This window comes from Pagrus pagrus (genome assembly GCF_965226575.1).
Source record: "Pagrus pagrus genome assembly, chromosome: 13".
Taxonomy (NCBI): domain Eukaryota; kingdom Metazoa; phylum Chordata; class Actinopteri; order Spariformes; family Sparidae; genus Pagrus; species Pagrus pagrus.
In genome coordinates, this window is record NC_140197.1 from 415,814 (window position 1) to 439,085 (window position 23,272).

The 23,272-nt window shown below is 43.3% G+C and overlaps 1 protein-coding gene across 1 annotated transcript; it reads right to left on the reverse strand.

The window, feature by feature from the left end:
- Positions 1–1,721: 1,721 nt before the first annotated feature.
- LOC311267751 (apoptosis-stimulating of p53 protein 2-like) lies at positions 1,722–15,310 on the reverse strand (the record flags this gene model as incomplete). Its single annotated transcript, XM_084370981.1, has 13 exons — positions 1,722–3,033; positions 4,000–4,199; positions 4,855–5,021; positions 5,210–5,343; positions 5,593–5,730; positions 6,082–6,836; positions 6,972–7,368; positions 7,564–7,670; positions 7,858–7,980; positions 8,091–8,310; positions 13,559–13,723; positions 14,275–14,425; positions 15,111–15,310. 13 exons carry the CDS (start codon positions 15,308–15,310, stop codon positions 2,884–2,886), a joined length of 2,907 nt encoding a protein of 968 aa, XP_084227107.1. The 3' UTR covers positions 1,722–2,883.
- Between the last annotated feature and the right edge of the window lie 7,962 nt (positions 15,311–23,272).

Sequence of the window (23,272 nt, forward strand, 5' to 3'; positions counted from 1 at the left end):
ACTTGATTTAAAGTCTCCAGCTTCTTCAGTTGTTTAGCACGAATCATCATGGAGGAAGGAGATGATGACTGAATCTACATTTTTGGCTGAACTGTTCCTTTAATTAGCAGTCAAGTCAGATATTGGTACGTTTTGTTTGTCGCTGCTCAGTTTTTGAGGTCGATGTATCGATGAAATATTAAAAGGACGCTTCAGTGAGTCTTTGGGGGACTAAAAGGATGTTTTTGTACAAAAATCTGTGTTTTTTTTTTAACTTTCCAGCCTTACATTCAGTCTGTTGAGATTCATGTCGTCTGTTCGGATCTTTTACTCGAGTTGCTTTTAAACTGTTGAAGCCTTGTACATTCAAAATATCTGCATTTTACAGACTGACATGAAGCAGTTGCATCTTCCAGTTTGTTCTGTCTATTCCTGTTCAGTGGTGATATAAAAAGCTTCCTGCAGCTCAACATAACCTGCATGCTCTTTGACTGGCAGAAAAATATGTATCCAGTGTTGAAGCAGTTTTTATTTTCATTTCTTTCGGAGGTTCTGTGCAATTGTAAACCTAAATATCGAATGTACTTTCCATGGATCCTGTGTAGCATTTGAAACTGCTTACTGTTCAAATGGAGTTACTGTTGACTTTGCACTGACTCCGCATGTGTGTTGATGCAGCGAGGAGGTCTGCCGAGACCTTTGCTGGCTGATTCTGCAGAACGCTGAAGACGTGGACGCCGAGCTGAGACGACCGTCTGACACAAACGCTTCAGCCGAACGTTCAGAGTTGATTTATCGGCTTGTTTTCTCCTGACCGTCCCTCTAGATAATAAATAAACTGTAACACCATGACTGAAATATTCCTGCTCTTACTTCTAGTTACAACTTCTGCAGAAAGTGGAACATTAAGAAAGGAAGGTGTTTTTATTTTTGTTATCCATCCTCCTCAGATATCATCTTCATATCAGCAGCAGAAGGCCGGAGGAGGTCTGTGTGATCGATCCATTAAAGAACAGATAAAAAACAATGGAGGGAACAAAAGGATCCCTTAAAAAATTCTTGCCATGACCCTTGAGGGCCTCAGAAGGTTTTAATTTTGGAAAATAAAATAATTTAGGGATTTATATGAAAAATACTGAGTTTCTATCGGAGCTGTCACAATATTAATATTCCAAAAGAAATCACAAAAATTAAATTATCGCAAAATCTAGAGAAAATTTGTAAAAAGGAAATTCCTCTTTAAGAGTAAAAAGAAAAACATAACAGAAAAAAGAATGAAAGATATGATATGTAAGTATTTTGTTTAGAAGTGTCTAAAAACAACTAGATGTTTAAACAATGTTCAAGCCTCAAACTTCAGGAGAAAGTCGGAGACGAAACATAAACTTTGAAACGTTACCTCGTCTGATTCACAGACAGATTTCCATCAGCAGTGGAGGCTGTTTGCTGTAGATGCTGTGTTGTTCCTCTTCCAGGTGCTTCGCTGGGTGGAGCCGAGCAAATGAGTTAACTGGGAACACCCGGCCGGTGGTTCTGAGTACTTCAGCCCACTGACGGTCAGTTCATTATTTTGTGTATCGCACCAGCAACATGCACCACACACCCACACACCTCTGTGCTTCCCACAAATACACTTTACTTTGGCGGGACACCAGGTTGTTGATAGACAGAAACAAACAAACAACTTTGCAGGACTCATGTTGAAAACTCTGAAAGCCATTCTGAAGAAATACAGTTGTGGGATTGTTGGCAGTAAGTCTGTGAATGTTGTACGTTGAGCCACACTGCATCTGTAAAGTCATGTACAATTCTACCTCCAGGTGGCGCTACAGAAACAGTACGGTGTGATATTTCTGCAAATCTTGCCGCCATATATCTCTCCACCAAATTCTGGTGGTACCATCAGACATGTGCCGCCAACGCTGCTGTGAAAGGTGACGTCATTCAGCTCAGGGTGGCGCAACAGTGCGAGTCAAATGTCGACCACTTTGGCAGCAATTTTTATGACGAATTTTCAATTTACAGGATGATTACAACACGCGTCGTTCGCCGCAAGTGACATCCAAAGCTAGCTAGACCTAGCTGCACTGCTAACTGCACCGCTAACTGAGCTAATTAGCAGCTACATTCAGCAGGAGTTAGTGGTTCTTCTGTTGATATGCTGACCCCTATTTGTTTCTTACATGCTGCACCTTTAAGGAGTGAATCTTGTAAATAAATTTTATTAACTTAAAAAAACAAACACTTTTGTACTCTCTCAAAACAAGTGCTTTTTCTTCACACAAAGATCCAAACTAACATTAACAAACGGCAGCTTGTTCACACACGAGTCTGTCTGAGCGACTACAAGTTATTAAGAAATAAATCAATGACGTAACTCCAACGAATGACCTGACGAAACTTAAATCTCTTTATGATTTTGTTCCCAGAAGTTTCCATCTCGTGTGCACCAAAAAAAAACATTTTTGGGACAAATCTCAAGAAAGTAAAAATCAGAGGCTGTCAGAACTTTAAGACAAACTCCAAATGTGGTAAAAACTCCCTAAAATGTATGTTTTAAATTCAATATTTGCTACATTTGTTGTTGGACCTTTAAATACCTTAATTACAACAATCAAATCAAAGATGGCGGCCTCATGTCTCCGTACCGTCGCTTCCTCTCGCCACATTTTTCTGTCCTCATGTCAGCCGTCACTACTCAATAAAATAACATAAAACCCTCAAAAGAAAACAAACAGAATTATAAAAAGGACCTTAAAGAACAGTCAAGTCTGCCTCATGAATGAGAAAATCACCGATACGACTTGTCGGCGGAGACAAATATCTGCCGATACGTGTCGGTGAAGTGATCATCTGTTCGTTGTGACATTCTTGGCGCTGAGGTCGAAAAGGTCCGATGGCAGTTCAGAAAACATCTGTCCCTACTTTCTTAACCCGGTACAGAGGTTTGACTTGACGGCTGCTCCTCCTTCTCCGAACATTTTGGTCTTCTGTAGGATTTGTCAGCCGACGGTTAAGCCAGGCTCCTCGTCGCGGCTTGATCCTCAGATACAGCTGGGAAATAAAAGAGAGGAGAGTTTCTCATTAAAACATCATTAAGATACTGACTCTTAAGACTGTTGAGTAACGAGATCCTCAGAGCCGCTTTAAACCTGATTAAAACAGATGAGATTTAGGGGGAAAAAAAGGAAAAGTGACACAGGTAGGGTCGACGGTTCAATTCCCCGTGGAGCCCAGAGAACAGAGCAGGACGACAGACTGTTGCTGCCTCAGAAATAAATAAACATTTTAACACTTTATTTCACATTCACACAAATTCAATATTCATATTTAAGTCATTTCTCCTTGAATGAGATAAACTGTAATATTTGTAATGTGTTCAGAGAAACCTTTGGTTCTGGAGCGTGGTGACACTCATCAGCTGTTCTTAACACACATGTTGAAGTATCAGAGAAGTTTTACATTTATGTTTTAATTTCAGTATTTGCTTCATTTGTTGTTTTACTGTTAAATACTTTAATTCAAAGATGGTGACCTCATGTCTCCAGTTTGTCTCCGTCTCTGTCCTTCCATCTTCTTCTTCTTCTTTGTCTTCATCTTCTTCGTCTTCTTCTTTGTCTTCTTCTTTGTCTTCATCTTCTTCTTTGTCTTCTTCTTCTTCCTCTTCTTCTCCTCATGCTTGGGTTTGTTTGTGACCTCTGCTTCTCTTACAGTCACACATAATGTGACCTACACCACAAACTCCTGATCAAACTACACTTTTCGTAGGCGACTTTATTCAACACCAGGTGATGAAACACGCCTTCATTTCTTTCTTTCTGTCTTTGGTAAAATTTCAAAAGTTCAATCAATTTTGACAATTAGATGGAATCGAGTAGCTGACGAGCTAACCGCTAACACACTGGTCTGTTAGCATCTGATCAATCACAGTCAATTACATTTACATCAGCTACCAGCCGCTTCAGTCTGACAACATCTGTACGGTCATTATGTCTGTGAGCAGATAAACAGTCAGCTCACCCCCAGCAGGTTGCGTGGGATGTAGCCCTCCTGGTCACCACATCTGGCCCACCACCACTCCGTCTCCACCTCGTCCTCCCGTCTCAGCACCGTCATGCAGTCGCCCTCGCTGAAGCCGAGCTCGTCGCCGCCCTGAGGCTCGTAGTCCCACAAAGCGTACACCATGCCACGGTTCATCACGCCCATCTTCTCCTGAACGCCTGCCGGGACACAAACAGAGAGGAACCGTCTAGAAACTGGATCCAGTCAACAACAACACAGACAGAGTCGACTGCAAAGTTCGGCCCATGAAACCTCTGAAGGGAACGTCTGCATGTTCCCACATCACTTCACTGGGACTCCTCAATGTCCCCTGAAACCTTTTCAATGGCTTTTAAATGTGCAACGTGTAAGAAATTTAGTTTAGAACATTACAAATGTATTAAAATTCTCAACAGAATGTGAAGAAATATGAGTTTTGACATTTTTTCAAAGAGGTACATTGTTGTTGTTGCAGAGATATCTACTAAAGTTAGCATGCTAACCAGTCTGTGGGGGCTTTGAGGAGGTTCCAGCAGATCATTTCAGAAGAATTCAAACGTTCTCAGGGTTTGTTTCACTGGCTCCATGATTCCATCGGAAGATTTTGGAGAGACTTCAAGGGCCACATGATGATTCCAGTTTAAAGCACCCACCCTGGGTTTTTGGTTCACCCCCTTCACCTCCAAAACCCACAGAATCACAGAACTTTCTGAAAAACACCTAGAACTCCTTTAAACTCTTTCAAATGTCTCCTTATGGACTCACTGACTCCTAAAACTCACAGAAGGATCCCCAGTCATCCTCCACAGCGCGCCGCTGTATGTTTTGTCTCACCGTAGAGGAACTGAGAGCACTGGGCGTAGCCTTCCTCCATCTCCTCACATTTGTCGGCGGCTGTCTGCATGTCGCTGTACGTGGTGGCAAACACCGCCGCCCCCGACTCCACCAGTAACTTACAGACCTGAACGTTGTTACAGGAGGCAGCACAGTGGAGCGGCGTCCTGGAGGTGAGGAGAGAGGAGAGGTTTGAAAGACTTGGTCGATCTAAAGAGCCTGCACCAATCAGATCTTCATAGGAGGGATTAACGACCCGGATGTCATCATGCTACATAGCTAGCCACAAAAATGGTGACTTCAACATGACGTCATGTTGGTGAAACTGGGCCACGATGTTCTGACTCGAACTCACCAGCCGTCGCTGTCTGCAGCGTTGGCGTTGACACCGTACCGAACCAGAAACTTGACGATCTCGGTGTGACCGGCGCAGGCGGCGTTGTGCAGCGCAGTGATGCCCTCATCGTTCGGCATGCTGGGGTCGTCCACCTGCAGGACGGACATGTGATCACGTGTTCTTCATACAATCTGATTTCAAGCATTTTATGTCTTCACTGTTGATCTCAATTGTAATGTAACACTAAAAAACTTAATTAACCGATTATAGCATATTTGAAATGTCACATTTGAAAGCAGCTCTAATATAACATGATATAACATCACTTATTCCTTAAATACGGTCAAACTTCATGCGTTTGTAAAAGTGGTTTTGAGTTGTGTCAAACTGGTGCGACTCACATCGTAGATGACTCTCTGAACCAGGTCGTACTCGCCTTCCAGAGACGAGTCCAGCAGCAGAGCCAGAGGGTTGAACTTGACCCGCATGTTGTGGTCCATCCGCTCCGAGCCGACTTTACGGAGGATCGACTTCTTACCCTGCGACAAAAAAAACAACAGAGAGAGAGAAAGGAAGTCTTTTATAAATCATCTCGGTGAAGTGAACATACTTCCTGTATGTGGTGTTACTGAACCAGAGTTTTCGAAGGTAACAGGACGCTGATCCTCTTTCTTAGAGCGACTGGTATCGTTCATGAAGATCTACGTCAGAGACTTTATAGAGTGGATATGACTTCACTAACTTATGATACGTCTTAACTTATTCATTTATTTATTCAGGGTTGTTTCATTGAGAGAAATGCTCCTCCTCCCGCTGAGCACAGGAAGTATCACCCATTATCATTTCCTCAGTGACCTTGACAGGAAGCTGGTGGATGCCGTTACACTCACCGGCGGCACTGTGACCTGTCCTGTGACCTCCGGCGGCTGCAGGTTGACGACATCATCTCCCTGCTCCACCTCACCACAGGTGAGTCCTGCAAAAGCAAAGTAGTCCTGAGGGCCGGAGGTGGAGCGACACACCTCCTCCTCCTCCTCCTCTTCCTCGTCCTTGTCCTCCAGAGGGGGGGGCAGGGAGCGGCAGGAGGCGGGGTTAGGGATGGCTGAGCGGGGGGGCAGAGGGGGCGGGGTCAAGCTGTCCTCTGGACTCTCAGCGAGCGGCTGGTTGTAGCCAGCTCCGGTGCTGTCGTCCACCCTGAATGTCATGTCCGCAGCGCCGCCTCCGTCCTCGTGAACCCCAGGACGAGTCCCTGCTGTCTCCATGGGGATGGTTTCCATGGCAGCCAGAGTGGTTTTCTGATAGAGCAGCTTCTGGATGTTGGGTCCGGCCGGGCCCTCGGGCTCCGTGATGGAGCTGCGTTTCTTCAGAGGCCGGGGGGCGTGGTGCAGCCGGCGGCGCAGGGCCTCCAGGTCGGCATCGCTCGGGTTCCTGTGAGGGTTGGACAGGAAGGGGAGGAGCTTGGTGGGGCTGAGCGGTCGTGGGGTGCCGCGTTCTGCCGTCTCTGCTCCAACACCTTCGCCGTTACCAAGGCAACTGTTGTCAGCCTCGCTCCCGTCAGACACACAACAGCCAGAATACATGACGCCGCTGTCTGAGCCGGCAGACTGATGCCCCCCGCTGGCCGGGAGGACTGGCTTCCCGTACACTGTGAGGGGACAGAGACGCTGACGTCAAAACCAAAGCCAACGTGTGTTATCCAACTGAAACAATTAATCAATTCATTAATCAGTCACTTATCAGCAACTATTGTGATAATCGATAGAGACCGCAGCTGTATTACCTCTGGGCTGGCTGCGGGGCAGTGTGCGCTGGCCGCCTGATTGGTAGCCCTTCCCTGGCGTGGCCTGCTGGGTGTACATGGAGTAAATGGACGAAGCCGCCAGAGTCTGAGGCTTCTGCAGCACGGTGGGGGCAGCCTCCGAGAGGCCGGGGGTGTACGGTCGTATGGTGGCGGCCGGCGGACTCTCCTGTTTGTTGGGCAGAGGGAGGGTGTGGCTGTGGCTGGAGAGGACACCCGGAGCCCTCAGGTGGCCACCAACCGGATGAACCTTAACAGGAAAGGTCCCGGTGCTGTAGGGGGGTTTGGAGAAGGTTGGCGGGCCAGACGAGGAGAACGGTTTGGGCTTACTGGGAACTGGAGGTGGTACCGCCATCTTGGACAGACCTTTACCCGAGGCCTGAAGGTGAACACAGAAATAAAGAGCATGAGACCGACACAGCAGAGCCTTTCATTTATAGGCCCGGGACATCCATCAGTTTTAGCTTCTCAAACAAAAGTGACCGAGGGGATTCTGCTGACATGAGGATCTGATTTTAAGTTAATTATTTCACAGTATCAAAGATAAATGAACGTGAAGTGTGTCCACTGATACCTGATTATCCCTGAGCAGGCTCTCAGTGGTGTGATTGGTCCGTGACGGGACAGGGGGTGGAACGTCAGACCCGGAGAGGACCTTCTGGTCTGTGGGGGTTTTACCACCTACAACAGGGACAGTCATCATCACAACACTGACGGTTTTTTAAAGTAGAATAGTTTTCCAGCAGCCGTATCTGACACTTTTCAAAATAGTCGCATCAGGAAAAGTAACAAGAAAGGCAAAGAAATGTTCATCTCTCAACAAAGACGTGTGAAGCCTCCCTGTAACCAAAATGGAGCCGTGACTGACCTGAGCTGTGGCAGCTGAGGCTGGACATGCGAGGCAGGGTGGAGGCGTGGCTGTAACCTCCACCGGATTCAGAAAACGAGCCGCTCCAGTCGGAGAGTTTGGTTGTTTTTGAAGCCATGAAACCTGTAAAGAGCAAAGAAACGTACAGTATATCCAGAACACTGTGGGACGCTTCATCTTGGACGGAGGACACAGCGTCAAAGACAGTAAATAAATGAGTTCATCCTCAGTACCTGAGGCTGGTTTAGCTGGTCTGGGAGGCGGCTTCAGGGACGAGTCGGGCATGGGCAGGGTGACGGTGCCGTCCGGGTACGCCGGCTTCACCAGAACCTCCTGGCGGGCCGGCACTGGAGGCCCCTGAGAGCTTGTTGTGGAGGACGACTGGATGTACGGCCCCACCGCCGCCACTGTGGAGACCACGCCGTGCTGAGGGGCCGCTCCGTCTGACGCCACCTGGAGGGAACATTCATTCAGAGTTATGAACAGCTGCAGCAGTTTTGTTCTGGAGCGTAACGTCTGCAGACACACGACAGTATGAACAGGAGAAAAGTTTTAGAAAGTTATCTTCACTGTTGATACACTGGTTCCTTTAAGTTAGCTAGTTTAGAAAATGAGGCCTGATTTGAATGAAGCCTTTATTGTCACTGTACTCTTTCAAGTGCAGCGAAATTACAGCAATCACCCCGTCAGTACATATGCAACATATGATAAGACAGAGGAAAAGGGAAGAAACAAGAGGAAGGAGGAGGAGGATAAAAAAAAACCTCGGGAGGAGAAAAAAAAGAAACCCTCAGCAACATAAGCACATATGAGCACATTTTACAACATAAGAACCCAGAGACAACTTGCACCGGGGTAGGGGGGAAAGGGAGGAGGAGGTGTTCCAGCTCAGACAGACAGCCATTCGTAGCAGCCGCAGCCATCGTCGGCGCAGCCAGCGAACCCCGCCTGTCACACTGGGGGGTGAAAGCGGCGAAGGCGTGGGATTGGGGGGTTGGGGGGTGTTGCATATGTGCATGTGAGTAAGTGTCCATGGATGCGTGTGTGTACATAAGCCTGGAGAGTCGCCCCGTCTAGTCCCACAATCAGTGCCTCAGTTCGCAGGGTGTTATCGCGATAACACAGCAGGGTGCCATGGAAACGTCCTTGATCGGGTCCCGGACAGAGTCAACAATCAACAGGTGTCCGTGAAGAAGGGAGGGAGGAATAGGGGACAGAGCGTCTCACTGCAGCGATCTCTGGGGGAGTTGTTCCAGCGGCTGCCTTGGCCAAGGCCGGTGTTGCGGAGGCCCGGAATGCATATTAGATATGATTGTTTGGGTTTGGGCGAGTAGTCGCGTTTCAATAGACACGACTTACTCTGTTTGTCCATTCTGGTCCTCAAATCGATCCATTTGCCTTTGCAAAGCCGAAAACTTCTCCAAGGTGTTATCCACATTGCGGTTCATAGTCACAGTCTGAGTGCTAACAGCTCTGCTCACTCCTTCTAAATCTCTGGAGTGGAGCAGACGGTACCGGTTTTGTCTCTCGCTCTGGCTCCCTCATTTTTCACTCTACAGAAATAAAAAACACATCACATGGTTCAGCAATGTCTCCTGTTACTCACTGTATACATATTTTGGCCATAACCATTACACTTTTTTCTAAACCTGCAGGTGTTTGGGAGGTGTTTTCCCATTCATTCTTATGGGGACATTTTCAACAATCATGTCGGTCAGCTTCGTGGGGCTTTGGACTGCATCAGGGCAGACAGGTTCCCCCGAACCCGAGCTTCTCGTCAAGAAAATTCTGTCAATTGCGTTGAGAGACCAGTTGATCAATTCCATGATTTCAGATTTAGAGAGCAATGCGGAGAGAGGCTCCCAAGTTGAGACAAGACAGCACGAGACGTGAGAAGCAAAGCAGGGAAGATAAGGAGAGGGGAGAGAGGGAGAGATGCGACCGCCTTGTTGAGAGCAGGAAGAAGAAGGCTGCTAATATCCCGTTTAGCCCTCCGCTAACGTGAATAAGGATAAAATGATTGAAAAGAGTGATTGAAAAAATTAATCTGTCCACTGTTTTACAGCCGCTTCTTTCACAGTGTAAACTTAGGCCTGTGTCCACATAAGAGTTATTTTAGAGCGTCACCACCTTTTTCTTTCTGTTCCCAATGAGGAGCAATGGATGATGTCATCACTCTCATCCTCCTCGCTCTGATGTCCCCATGTCAAATAAAACACAAAGGTAGTAAACCACAGAGGATCAGTGTGGATCGAGATACTGACGCATGTCAGCGTTTTTTCTCTCAGCACACAAATGCATGTGGACACGAACCCTTATGGGAAAAGTCTTTTTTGGCCTCAGTGCATCACATGACAAAGTAATTACACAGTTTGGCCACTTTTAGACCGGGTCAGTTTTCACAAAATCAGAACCCCGAAGGCATTTTGTGAATATTTATAATATACAACATTTCTAGGGGTATTAAGGGGTGCTGAATCCAAATCTGCTGTATATGAAGCTCAAAAATGCCCCAAAATGCCTCAAAATTTGAGAAATCCAACATGGCCGCTGCCGCCAGGCTGAAATCTATTTGTCAGTGCATCTTTTTGACTAAACAAGTAATGTGAAGAAACTGCTTAGATATTGCAAACATAGTTGTTTAGTGAATAACTACTCAGCTATTATTTTATTATTAATAATATTTTTTATTATCAGGCTTATTTTACTTTGTATTTTAATTTGAGGTCACATGTGCTGTAATGGGACCCTGGTCATCCCCAATACAGTATCACCCTCAATCACCCACAAACCCCTTATACCCCTGCACAAGCACGCTCTTCTCCTTTTGCAATTCTCACAGAATGGCTGATCTGCAACATAAAAGATAACAGGTAAATGTCCAGTGTGTGTGTGTGTGTATATATATATATATATTTTTATTAACACAGATACATACACATACGTCCTTATACCCACACAAACATATTCCAATTAATAATAATAGTACAATAAATAGGGGGAAAAATAAACAAAAAACAAAACAATCAAAAACAAAACAAAACAAAAAAACAACAAAAAGAAACGGAAAGCAAACACACAAGTAGACAAACAAATAGCAAAACAAATAGCACACTTCCAGTCCCTTTCAAACCCCTACCCCCCCAGCCCCTTAAATGGTCTCGGGCACCATAACTACAAACATAAGCAACCTCAAAAGAAATATCGAGAGGACAAAAACACACAACGACATCAAATAATTTTCCATTGGAGCCCAAATTTCAACATAACTCACGTCATTATTTTCCAGACTAAAGGCTACTTTCTCTAAATTCACTGCCTCCATCGCCTCGGTGACCCACTCCCTCTCCGATGGGGTTTTGGAACAGATCCAGTTGTTGATGATCACCTTTTTTGTGATCATGCATAAAGAGAGGAACACTTTATTGTCCTTTGGTGGAACTTTATTAAAATGATGTAGATCTCCTAATATACATGACTCTGGTGTTAGTGGAATAGTTATGTTAATGTGGTTCATAGCGTGTTTTGTTATACCAAACCAAATTTTTTTTATTTTACGGCAATCCCAGAGTAAATGAAACAAAGTTCCATCAGTATTGCCACATTGTGGACATTTACTGTCTTCTTGTAAGCCCATTGTAAATAGTTTTGATGGCGTGTAGTATAACCTGTTGAGTATTTTGAATTGTCTTAGTTTATTTTTTATGCATCGAAAAGGTTGCCTTGCATTTTTCCATATACCGTTCCAGGACAGCTCTTCCTCTCGTTTATGCAGATCTCTGGCCCATTTTTTTGCACAAACATCAAACTGATCGCCAATGCTATCATTCAGAGCTGAATACCATAATTGAACTGCATTTTTATTTGGCAGGTTATGGCTGTAAAGAACATTTTCAAATGTGTGTACACAAATTCTCAGCTTATCTATCGACACACATTTTTCAAAAGAGTGCTGTAAGGTAATATAGTTCAAGTACACACTCTTTGGAATATTATAATCAGGGATTAACTTATCAAACTTTTTAAAACAATTGCAATTATTATTATTAGAGAATGTGTGACAAAGCCTAGTCACTCCATTGTCCTTACACTTTTTCCAATTAATAACCTTTTTGTTCACTGTTATATTATGGGTTCTGCCATATTGGTAGAATATTGGTCCAGTGTATGTTTTGATAATGTGACATGTTTTATGTAGTTTGAATAATTGCAGTCTATGTATTTTAGCATTTTTGATCACTAAAAGAAGCCTAACTAGCTAATGTAAGCCAGCTAGTTGCTGGCTAATTGTTACAGGCTCAAATGAGCTAGCTAACTGAATACATATCGATGTCTTAGACTTTGCATTTGTATTCTAAGAAAACTCACACTGTCTTGTAGGTCTGAATTAGTCAATTGACAACTGAAGCCATGGCTGAAGCAATAGACTATACCCAAGAGAGCTTAATCTCATCAAAGCCACAGTTGTGCATCATATGCCAGGAAGACAATAAGCAAATACTTATTAACAGATTGTTGAACCCATAACCTGATAATTGTGAACCTCTAACTGAGGAAACAAGTAACACAGAAACAAAATAAGAGTAAGGATAACTAAAATGTATTCCAATGTACCTGTAGTGTTTCTATTCTATTCTATTCTATTCAGAAAGAGTCACATGGAATGTATGGAAGCATGCAACTGCAGGAAACATGACAACACTTGCCAGAACACGGAAGAAGTCTGTGAATAAACTGTTTATTGTTTTATTTGGACACCCATTAGCTGCATCAAAACTGCAGCTATTCTTCCTGGGGTCCGACATATAATGTACAGCACATCAAAACAAAAGATTAAAAGTAAACTTAAAGAATAAAGTCACTGTAATGGATAAAACCACGACCTATGGATCATCCTGCATTTTGTTCTTATTTGATTGACAACTTATTTATCACTAATGACCACCTTTTTCCCTATTGTATGACTTTTAAGTCATCCTGTCCTGATCTAAATCAGGACAGGATGTTAAATTCCCCATGTTTGAAAACCTGTGAAAACACATTTAATTCAAGTTTGTACCTTGCATAGTCAAGAAGATATGTACTTTGTGGGTGGGTGGGGATGGGGTGAGGGTGATATTGGGGATGACCAGGGTTCCATTACAGCACATTTGACCTCAAAACAAAATACAAAGTAAAATAAGCCTGATAATAAAAAATATTATTAATAATAAAATAATAGGCGAGTAGTTATTCACTAAACAACTATAATATCTAAGCAGTTTCTTCACATTACATCTGAAATCTGAATATGCCATCGGATTGCTCATGTAGGAAAACCTACAAAAGCACATTTAATTCATGTTTTTACCTTGTTTAGTCAAAAAGATGCACTGAAAAATAGATTTCAGCCTGGCGGTGGCGGCCATGTTGGATTTCTCAAATTTTGAGGCATTTTTGAGCTTCATATACAGCAGATTTGGATTCAGCACCCCTTAATACCCCTAGAAATGTTGTATATTATAAATATTCACAAAATGCCTCCACCACTCTAAATAAGCACATTTTCAGAAATTCTGCCTAGACTATTTGGCTTCAGAGGCTGGTGCTCCTCCAGAGGAGGATCCATGTAGAAAATAACTAAAATACTGACTTAAACTAACTCCAACTTAAATGAAATCATATTTTCCTGATGTATTTCTGTCTGGTTGTGTTCACTCACCGGCAGGTTCTCCTTCTGCTGCAGGGCAGCTTTCTTCTTCCAGAGCCGCTGCCGGAGCTCGGCTAGCCGTCGGTCCATGGCTGCCACCTCCAGGTTCCTCTTGTTCAGGCTGTCTCTCTGCTGCTGCAGCCTGCCGCTCTGATCCTGGTTCAGCTTGTTCCTCAACTGGAAGTCGGGCAGGAAGCTCAGTGAAAAACAGGTAAGAAGGGAGGAAGCTAATACTGCAAAGTCTATATTAGCTAGTTAGCTTTGCTGTCCCGCTTAGTTCAAGCTAGCCACACTAGCTTATCGCTGTACAGTAAGCTACAGTAGTTACCCAGTGTGCATCTTTTGTTGTCAGTCTTTCTTGGTGAGTTCTGATGAAGAGGGTAAGGCCTCGTGTTGAGGCAGAACTTTTACAACTGGACAGTCTGATCATGAACTTTGTTTCACATGTAAACTCAGTGACACCTTGTGAGGCAGCTGGACTTGCAAGATCAGGTGGTCATCTGATGTCCAGGCTTCAAGCTCTGCATTGATTGAACCAATCAGCATCCTCTGAAGAACTACCGGCAGCTACAGGTGTGGTTAAGGAATGCTATTACCTTTACATTTTATCAGCTCTTCTGGTTGTGACTGCCTGTCTGTGTCTAATTGCAATGGAGGAAAAATGAAGGTGTCTTTAACTTTTTCTCATTACCTAATTAATACCATGTTGGAGGTCTGATCGATCTCACCTGCAGCTCTTGATAGAGGCGCTCCAGCTCAGCCGTGGAGGGGGTGTTGTGGTGATGAGGAGGAGGAGGAAGAGGATGCTCCAGCCTGTTGCTCCTCAGTGCCTCCAGCTGGTCGCTCAGCTCAGCCCGGTCATCTGCTCGATCTCCTCCACTGACACACAACACACACACATGAAGACGAGGACTCGATACTGTCGTGTATCGACTTTATCTTTGTTCATCCAAAAAGGTTCTTCAGAGTTTCAAAAAAGTCACTAATAAAAAGGAAATAACACTAATTCGGGGGCTGGGCCCCATAGTTTGTCCAATCCTGGCTCGTTCTTTTGTTTATGTCCAAATGTTGCTGACTTGGGTACTTTCCTTCTCGTGGCAAAAACACGTGCCCCCTCCCCTTTCTGCTTGTGCCCGTCTTGTGACCTCTTCTACGATGTTCTCTACACGTGCCCCCCTCCCAGATCGACTCTTGCCCGTCTTATGACCTCTCTTCACCTCTCTGCACCTCTTACCATGGCAGTGACATCAAATCTTGGAGGCCGGGCACGGCGGAGCTGTAAAGGCGGGGCTGGCAGCCTCACTGACTCCTTATCTACATGTTTGGCCTTGGCTTCTCTGTGCTTGTGACTGTGAGACTTGTTCTACTACCCTACTAACTGCATGTCTTTTAACAATAATAAAAATGTGGTATATTCGATGACATGATTTCACTCTTTCATCTGTGGTTATATTTCACTCCAAAGCAACACAATTCAGTAGTTTAATCATCACTTCAATCAATCAATAGGTGCCAGTTGTCATTATCCACTAACTACTTATTTATGATTATATGTTTATATTACACTACAATACGAGCCCTGACTTTCAGTACTGATACCTTCAGCTCTATTGCCCTGAAAAGGAAGTTCTGGGGCGACTCATTGCTGTCCTGAGTGATGTTTATAAGGCGATGGTACAGGTCAGTGGAACTATCTTCTTTGTAATGGCCCTTTAAAATGGTGCGCAGTTGGGAAAGGGTGAGGTCAGATTTGATTTCCAGCATATCGCCTATGTTCAGGCCTGGGCTTATGGCTCTTACGACTGCTTCAGTGATCTCTGTCTCACTGTGATTTTTCCTTAATCCCATGTCAATCTGGTGGATCAAGTTAGAATAAGACAATTTATCCTTCTGGCTTCTTTCTCCAATTTGACCATTAATCTTAAATTCCCTTCTAATAGTCACTTCCGGTGGCTGGGTGGCTATTGAGGTGGCTGGTTGTGGCAACAACACATTGCTAGGTTGCCTTGTGGTCACTTTGCTGGTCAGCCTTGCCATTTCCTCCTCAAGTTTCTTCGTAGAGGCTTGGAAACTCAGTTGTAGTGCTTCATACTGTTCCTGGAGGCTGGCTAATGCAGCAGCATCAGGACTAGCACCAGTGGTTAAATGGGCTTTTGTAAGGAGGGGGAGCCCTTCTTCACTCAGTGGTCATTATCTCTCAAAATATTGTTTTTTACCTTGCACCATCGGCTTAATACATCTTTTATCAACTTATGGCCTACTTGATTAAGCATCTTAAACCAGTTAAAGCACAAAAGCATCCATCCGCACTGCTATATACACCTGAAGTAGGCTACCTCTCTACCTGTCCATGGGAGTAGTTAACAGACATCCCAACCTACAGAAACTTATTTCACGTTTGCAAAAATATTGTGGCGAGCTCTCGTGGAAACATGCAGAGAGACAGATTTTTAATTTCACAACCCAGGTAGCGCCGTCATTCGCAAATTTCAATTATTCTAAACTGTCTTATCCCTTTCATTACGCTACTCACCACAGCAAAGGATCCCTGCACTGTCCCTGTGTAACGCTGCTAAGTGGGGATATGCGCCCTCTGCTGTCTGTTGTGTGTCACTGTATGTGTTGGTATGGAAGAAGGGATTGTGGGTAACCCTCAGTGAAAATGAGGATTCAAACAAGAGGTGGAGCTAGCAGAGTTAGCCTAACATGCTGCTATTTTCTTTGAATAGAAAGCTGAGCCCATGAGTCTGTACTTACCATTGCCCTTTTTTCATAAATTCAGGTATGTGTGAGAATGTTAGAGACAGCAGAGGTGTGTTGTTATATTGTTGTCTAAAATTATTTCATGTTTATGTCATGCCAGTTACGGTATGTTTTTTTGAATGTAAAAAAGGTAATAGCTGATAAAAATGTATAGCCTGCACTTCATTTTAAAATTCATTTTTTAATTTTATTTACATGTACATTTCATACATTGCACATTAACATTGCAGCTAAAATCCACTATACGATCACACTGAAAGTATTGTATTTTATTTGTATTATAGCTGTTTGTGATTGAGTGAAAATGAGGATTCAAACAAGAGAAAGCTGAGCCCATGAGACAGAGAGAAGAGTCTGTACTTACCATTGCCCTTTTTTCATAAATTCAGGCAATAAACCTGCTGTTACCAACCCAGCCGCAGTGATTTTTGACAACGGTGAGAAGACACACCATAACAGGGGCTACATTGGTGCCGTGACCCGTCCATGACCACGCCGGACCGGGTGGATGTCTTCTCGTCGCTACACCGCCTTGGAGCTGTATCATTTTCTTCAGTGTGTTTGGCTGTTAGATAATAGATAGCAGTTTTTTTTCTCTGTGGGCTGTTATTTTCTTTGAATGTTGTTTTACCTGTGCCAAGTATGAGTTTCAGTAGGTCTGATACCTTTGATGTGTTTCCCCTTGGTTTTGGTAGAGGTAGAGGGTTACACAGTACACCAGCTCCATTTTCTCTGAGTCACCATGGGGCGGGAGATAAGTCTGGTTATGATGATGATTCTGTGCATAGTCCTTTCAAATGTGGTAGTGTAGTGACACACACACACACACACACAAACACACGGACACACACACACACACCCCTCCCCTCCCCTCAGCCCTCAGTAAACATCCAATCACTGTTGCGGTAAGACTTTGAAGAAGCAGCAGCGTTACAAGCACAGAGATGAGTGCCCACGTCCACTGCATGTGACAAACTGAAGACAAATGACCTGTGTCTGACAGACCCCTACGTAAAGCCCACCCCAGGCTGAAGTCCTGCACTGTTTTGTTTCACACAATCACAGCGTTTTTTTTACAAAGCCAGCTCACTTATTTTCTGCTCCAGCTTCCAGCAGCTCACAAAGAGAAAGTTAATGCTGTGTAATGCATTGGTTTTTCAGAGCTTTTAAAAAGTGTAGTGCTGCTCCTGCATGTACTAAGAGTAGTAGCAATGATGCTGCTGCTAGTACATCAGAGACAGCAGCTAGCATAACTGCACCGTTAGCATCAGCAAGCACTGCTTCTCCTGCACCTCCCTCCGTCCCCCCAACAAGTGCTGCCCCAAAGCAGCCTGCTCAGCAACCCAGTGACTTAAATGGCAATGCATCATCAGGTGGGACACCCAAGTTGGACAGGTCTGAAGGTAGAAGCCTGACAAAGTGCAATCCACTTCTCCAAGTTGGGGTTGGAGACATAGCTAACAACCCAATTCAATGAAGAAACACTGTTACTATAAGCACAGAAAAAAAAGTGCTGGAGCATGATGTGTACACATGATGCCCCCTTCACATTTCTGACTGCCCCCTCATATATGCCTGCCTAGAACCGGCCCTGCCCCCCACCCCCACCCCCACCCCCGCGCGCTGAGGACAGCGACTCTGTTGCCTAGTTGTGGCTCGACACAAGAGCCACAACTAGGCAACAGAGTCGCATTAATTCTCCGGCGGAGAATTAATGCTCATTTGCTCATTTATTTGCTCAAACTTGGAGCCATATGTGATCATAATGATGATGAGAAAAGAAAACACATTAACTAAAGGTACAACCTGTACTGAGACTCAAACCCATACTAGCGGATGATTCTGCTTATTGAGGGAGCTGCTCTACCAGGGGAGCTATACATCAGTCATGATGCTCTCATGTGTCTTATAGATCACCGACCCGCTGCCCCAGCTGACACACATCAGCGTCTGGACATACGTGCTGCTGTCGTGTCTTCAACCTAAAAACTGATCTTTATACATTTTTTCGTTAAGTAAAAATCCTCTCTGAATTATGGAACTGATAAGAATCATTTCTTAAATGCTTGTATGGATGTTGAAACTTCTGTAGGCTGTGCGTAATTGTTTCTGCCTCCGCTTAGCCGTGGCTGCAGCGAGCGAGGAAAATCACAACCTCAGATGTCTTTAGGGTATCAGATATTATTATAGGCTATTCTTATATTTAAGCAACATCCAGTCAGGACGTGATATAGGCTCACGGGGGCGGACTGGGACAATAATTCAGGTCGGCAATTTTACCAGTAAACAAATGTTCCTTAAAAAACAACTAATGTCCATATTTTAGCTCTACTGTAAAACAAAGAAAGCACAAGTGATTATCCAAGGTCACCCAGATAATTGAGGTGTCCCACCGCTGTGAAACAATCAGTCTGAATCAATCTGATACGGTTTAGCAGTCCCCCTCTCCATTCACTCTACCTGTAGCCTAAAACAGCGCCACTCTCCATTGCAGCTACATTGTGGTCAAATGTGGAATTGTCCCAAAATCGTTTGAGCTGCAATTCAGTACTATGCTTCCACCTAGTGGCTACAGTTGTCACTTACATTTCACGCGTTGCGTGAATCTCGCTCCCCGCGAGTGAAATGGCCACTTTGAAGTAGTACCTACTGTAGCTGTTGTTTTTTGTCCGTCTGCAGACAGATTTTTTCACTGCGATAGCGTCATAATCACAAAACATATAGTCACTAAAGCATAAAGTGTTCTAGTTGCAGTTGTGTAGTTGAGAACAAAATGAAGGCCAAGTTGAAAGACGGAGGATCTGAGCAAGGGGGCTGAAAGTCTGTCAGAATGTGGTGTCTTCACTACCCACAATACACAAGATGGTGAATAGTTCAGTCTGAGATTCAGGTGTGTTATACGAATGGCAGCTAATGTAGCCTCGTGCCACCGGCCTCAATCAGAGAGAGGAGGAGGCTTCAAAGAATTTGTAACTCCAAACCCTTGGACAATTTTTTCCTTTTCATACGCATTTTCTGACGCAATTTACCAGAGTTTGTGAAACTCCGTCTGGAGTCATGAAAGGCTTTCTATACAACCTTGAGTATAACTTTTCTGATACAAGTGTTTCTGTCGTCATTCAGGTTCTTCGGAAGACCAGTCACACCGAATCACCACATCCCCACATGGTCAGCACGGCGTCTCGAGTTCTTTGGTGTCTGTCTTGTGGACGTGCATTGCATTTTACTCAATACACAATGTGTGTAGTCATTCTAGAATTGCCCTCTTTAGGCAGATGTCAGCCCCCCTCCCCGAGAAGTAAACTCACCTGTTGTCGTTGTCCGAGAATTCTGTGTAAGTGTTAAAGTGTAGTATCCGTGACTTTGGCCAAAGAGCGTGAATACGAAGCACAATGACTGTTTCTTTTCTCCCTCAGTGCAAGGATCCTTTCAACGTTGTTTTCGCTCTGCTGGTGACTATTGTGATTCTCATACTCATCTACGTTTTCTTCGTCACGTGGCGTAAGTATGGAAATTTTCTTTTTGGATTTGCTACTAACTAACTAACTAACTAACTAAGTGTCAGCGTCACCGTTTGCGTTATTATTCTCAGCCAATTTCTGGTGTTAATCACCAGAAATTGAATCACTTTGTGAATAGAAAAATTTAAAGATGAACAATTGCCGGCGTCTCACTTTGCAGATGTGTTTTCAGGATCCAAAAAACAGCCCTGACAGCTCGACATGAGGAGCAGGGCTCTGGCACCCGTTTGGGTTATGGTCCCCTCAGTTCAGACTCCGCCCTCCCTCGCCTCGGAGATGACCTCGTCCTCGGCGTCACCTGTTTGTTGTGCACGACCGGCGGACGGCGCCACCACCCTCAGCCGCTGGATGCATTTGCTGTTGTCATGTTGATCGTTTTGAATAAAAATTGTTCTTTTTTTCCACGTTCACACACACACACACACACACAGGTCAAGTACATTTAAAAGTACTAATTTTTATTCCAAATTTGTCATACAAATCAGTAATGATAACAACATATAAATTAAATTGACTACACCGTCCAAATTTGTCATTCCAAAACTACAGTATAAATTGCTAAATATAACCCAAGCTGTAATATAAATTACTAAACAGATTCCAAAGTTAAAATTTTATTCCCTAAAACTTCCAAATATACAATATAAGTGACTAAAGACATTCCAAAACTAATATCTAAAGTCCTGAACAGATTCCAAGGTTGTGATTTCAAAACTCACATTCAGATGAGTTTAACCAAGTTACTAGGTGTTGTGTATTTTAAGAGAAAAGAGAAATGTTATTGTTATAGTCCAAATGCTGATCCTCTTCTTGTTTTTGATGTTTTTACTTTCAGCCTGTGTTATTTAGGTGAAAAACAATTTATGTCTTTATTAAAGGGGCACTGTGTGGAGTTTTGACATTTGCAGTGTTAATGAGGTCATACCAACTCAGAAATACTTATTCTCTCCGTAACTGTATGTACAGGCAGTTTAAGAAAGAAGGGTCCCCAGAACACTGTTTGAAGCTAGAAAGGTGGCAGGGTCCGCCCAATATATACAAAGTCAAGTTGTATGAGATTGTGCTGTCGTTTCAAGGTCAGTTTGTTTGTTCAGTTTATTCAAACATGAAAGTTCGTTTAGGTGTAAAACAATAAGACAGTCAAGGTCTTTGTCTTCTGATGAGTTTGCACCTTTAAATAATTAATGAGAAGGAAGAAAGGATAATTACAGAAACCTGTCTTTAAATTTGATGGGAAGAGATTTGTTGTGCCGCCAGTCATTGTACTCTAGATGGACTGTATTTGACTCTATCGGACAACAGGGCGTTTCAAGCAGTGCAGTGTTTGCAGTCTGCCAAGGACTTTATGTTTTCCTGGACTTTGCCAGAGTTTAACATGTTTGACATTTAGTGAGATGGTGATAAAATGCCATTCTCTGATACAGGCCCATACACACAGAAAACACACAGTAATAACAGCCTTGAGAGATGGATTGTTTATGTTAAAACTAACGGTCTCTCCCACCCAAACATCCAGAAGTCTATATCAAGTCAAGAAGTGTTTGATTAATCAATACTATAATATGTGTATGGAAGGAATGAGAAGGTTCAAAGCTCTGCATTTGGGATGTTCCCTATTGAACAGTGTTACTGGATTCATACAAAGAATAAGAAATAATAATAAGAAAGATGGAAATGTTACTTTCGAACAAATATTGTTTTCATACCATATTTGTCAATGTGTAGTTTGTATATACTAAAAAGTGATCAATGTGTTGTTGTAGTTGTAGTTGTTTAGCGTCATTGTTTTAAATAAATCTTTTTGCTACCAAGGACAACGCCTTGAAGTCTTTACACAACATTACACTGACACAGAAAGGGTTACAAAAAAAAGCACAAAGGCACTGTCTTCTCTCAGACTCATTTATTTGAGAAACAAACGGTTTAAACATTTACAAAAACATTGCTACTGCAGGAAAAGGGCATACATAAAATGTGCACTGCGTGTGAAACATTCCGTAATGACACATTGGATAATTGTAATCACCAGACACGAGGATGAATAAATGTATTGCCATATGAGCAGCTACAACAAAACAAACAAATCAATCAATTAACGAGTAAATGAATAAACAAGTAAATGCTTTAGACAGAGAGAGAGGGGGGCAGGTGCCACAGGATACATCATTCATTCTACCAGGGACGTGTCAAAAACGATTCCACAAAGGGCCCTGTGGCTGCAGGTTTTTCCTCCAACCAACCCAGACCACACAGTCTGATGAATCTGCTGTTTGAAGACTGAGATCAGCTGATGAAACAAGTCAAGTCTGTTCTGCTGCTGCTTGGTTGGAAAGAAAACCTTCAGCCACTCTGCCCTTTGTGGAATAGTTTGGACATGCCTACAGGACAAAAAACAAAGGCAATGTGCAAGATGAATCACTAAAACACTTTACTTCTGCTAACAACAGTCTTTGGGTTCCATTGATTGCATTTCCATTTGATTAGAGGTCAAAATCATTGCTTTTTAATGGTGTGTTGGTGTAGGACTGATGGTTGTTGATACTTCCTTGTTTTGTCCACTAGATGGAGACAAGCAACCACAGATCACAACAGTTTATCTGTGTTAAAGACTAGGAACCACTCCTGAAGAAAAATGAGATACTCCTTGAACACCTAGAGCTTTGACCTTTGACCCTGTCTGTCTGTCTGTCTCTATGCATGTCTGTCAGTCCACATTTTAGCCTGTGCAGCACATGTGATGCGAGACCTGAGGAGACGGCCCTCAGCACATATGCTGCCTCTTCTGTCTGTCTTTGCCCCCTCCTGTGGCCGCCCAGGAGAACTGCACAGAGAGCCAGACTTAGGTTCTGTCTGTGGAGGACCGCGATGGCCTGCACCACAGGTGGTGCCTCAGCACTAGTGATGCTGCAAGTGGGCCAAAAGGGTCTTTTTGCCCTCAATGAGGCCCTAAACATGACCAACCCTCCTTTAATAATGCCTAAACAAACAAAAAAACATGAATAAATAAACACAGCTGCAGTTATAAATTTCAGATTAAAACAGAAGCTAAATTTAGCATTAAACATTAGTGAAGTGAATATAAATGACTTCAACAAATAATATATATATAATATAACATAAAAAATATATATATATGTATATATATATATATATATATATATATATATATGTTTCTAGACTTCAGATAAACTGTTGTGATATATATATATATATATATATATATATATACATATATATATATATATATAAAAAACCTGTGACTCTGTAAATTGTTAATAAGACAGAATACACTGGAGGGCATAAATAAAATATTTAATCAAGGGAACGATTGACATAAAACAACATTTATACAATTATAAAATTCATAAAACAGGAAAAGGAGGAATAAATAATATATTATAAATATATTACAATTTATATTCAACACATCCTGCCTGCCAGC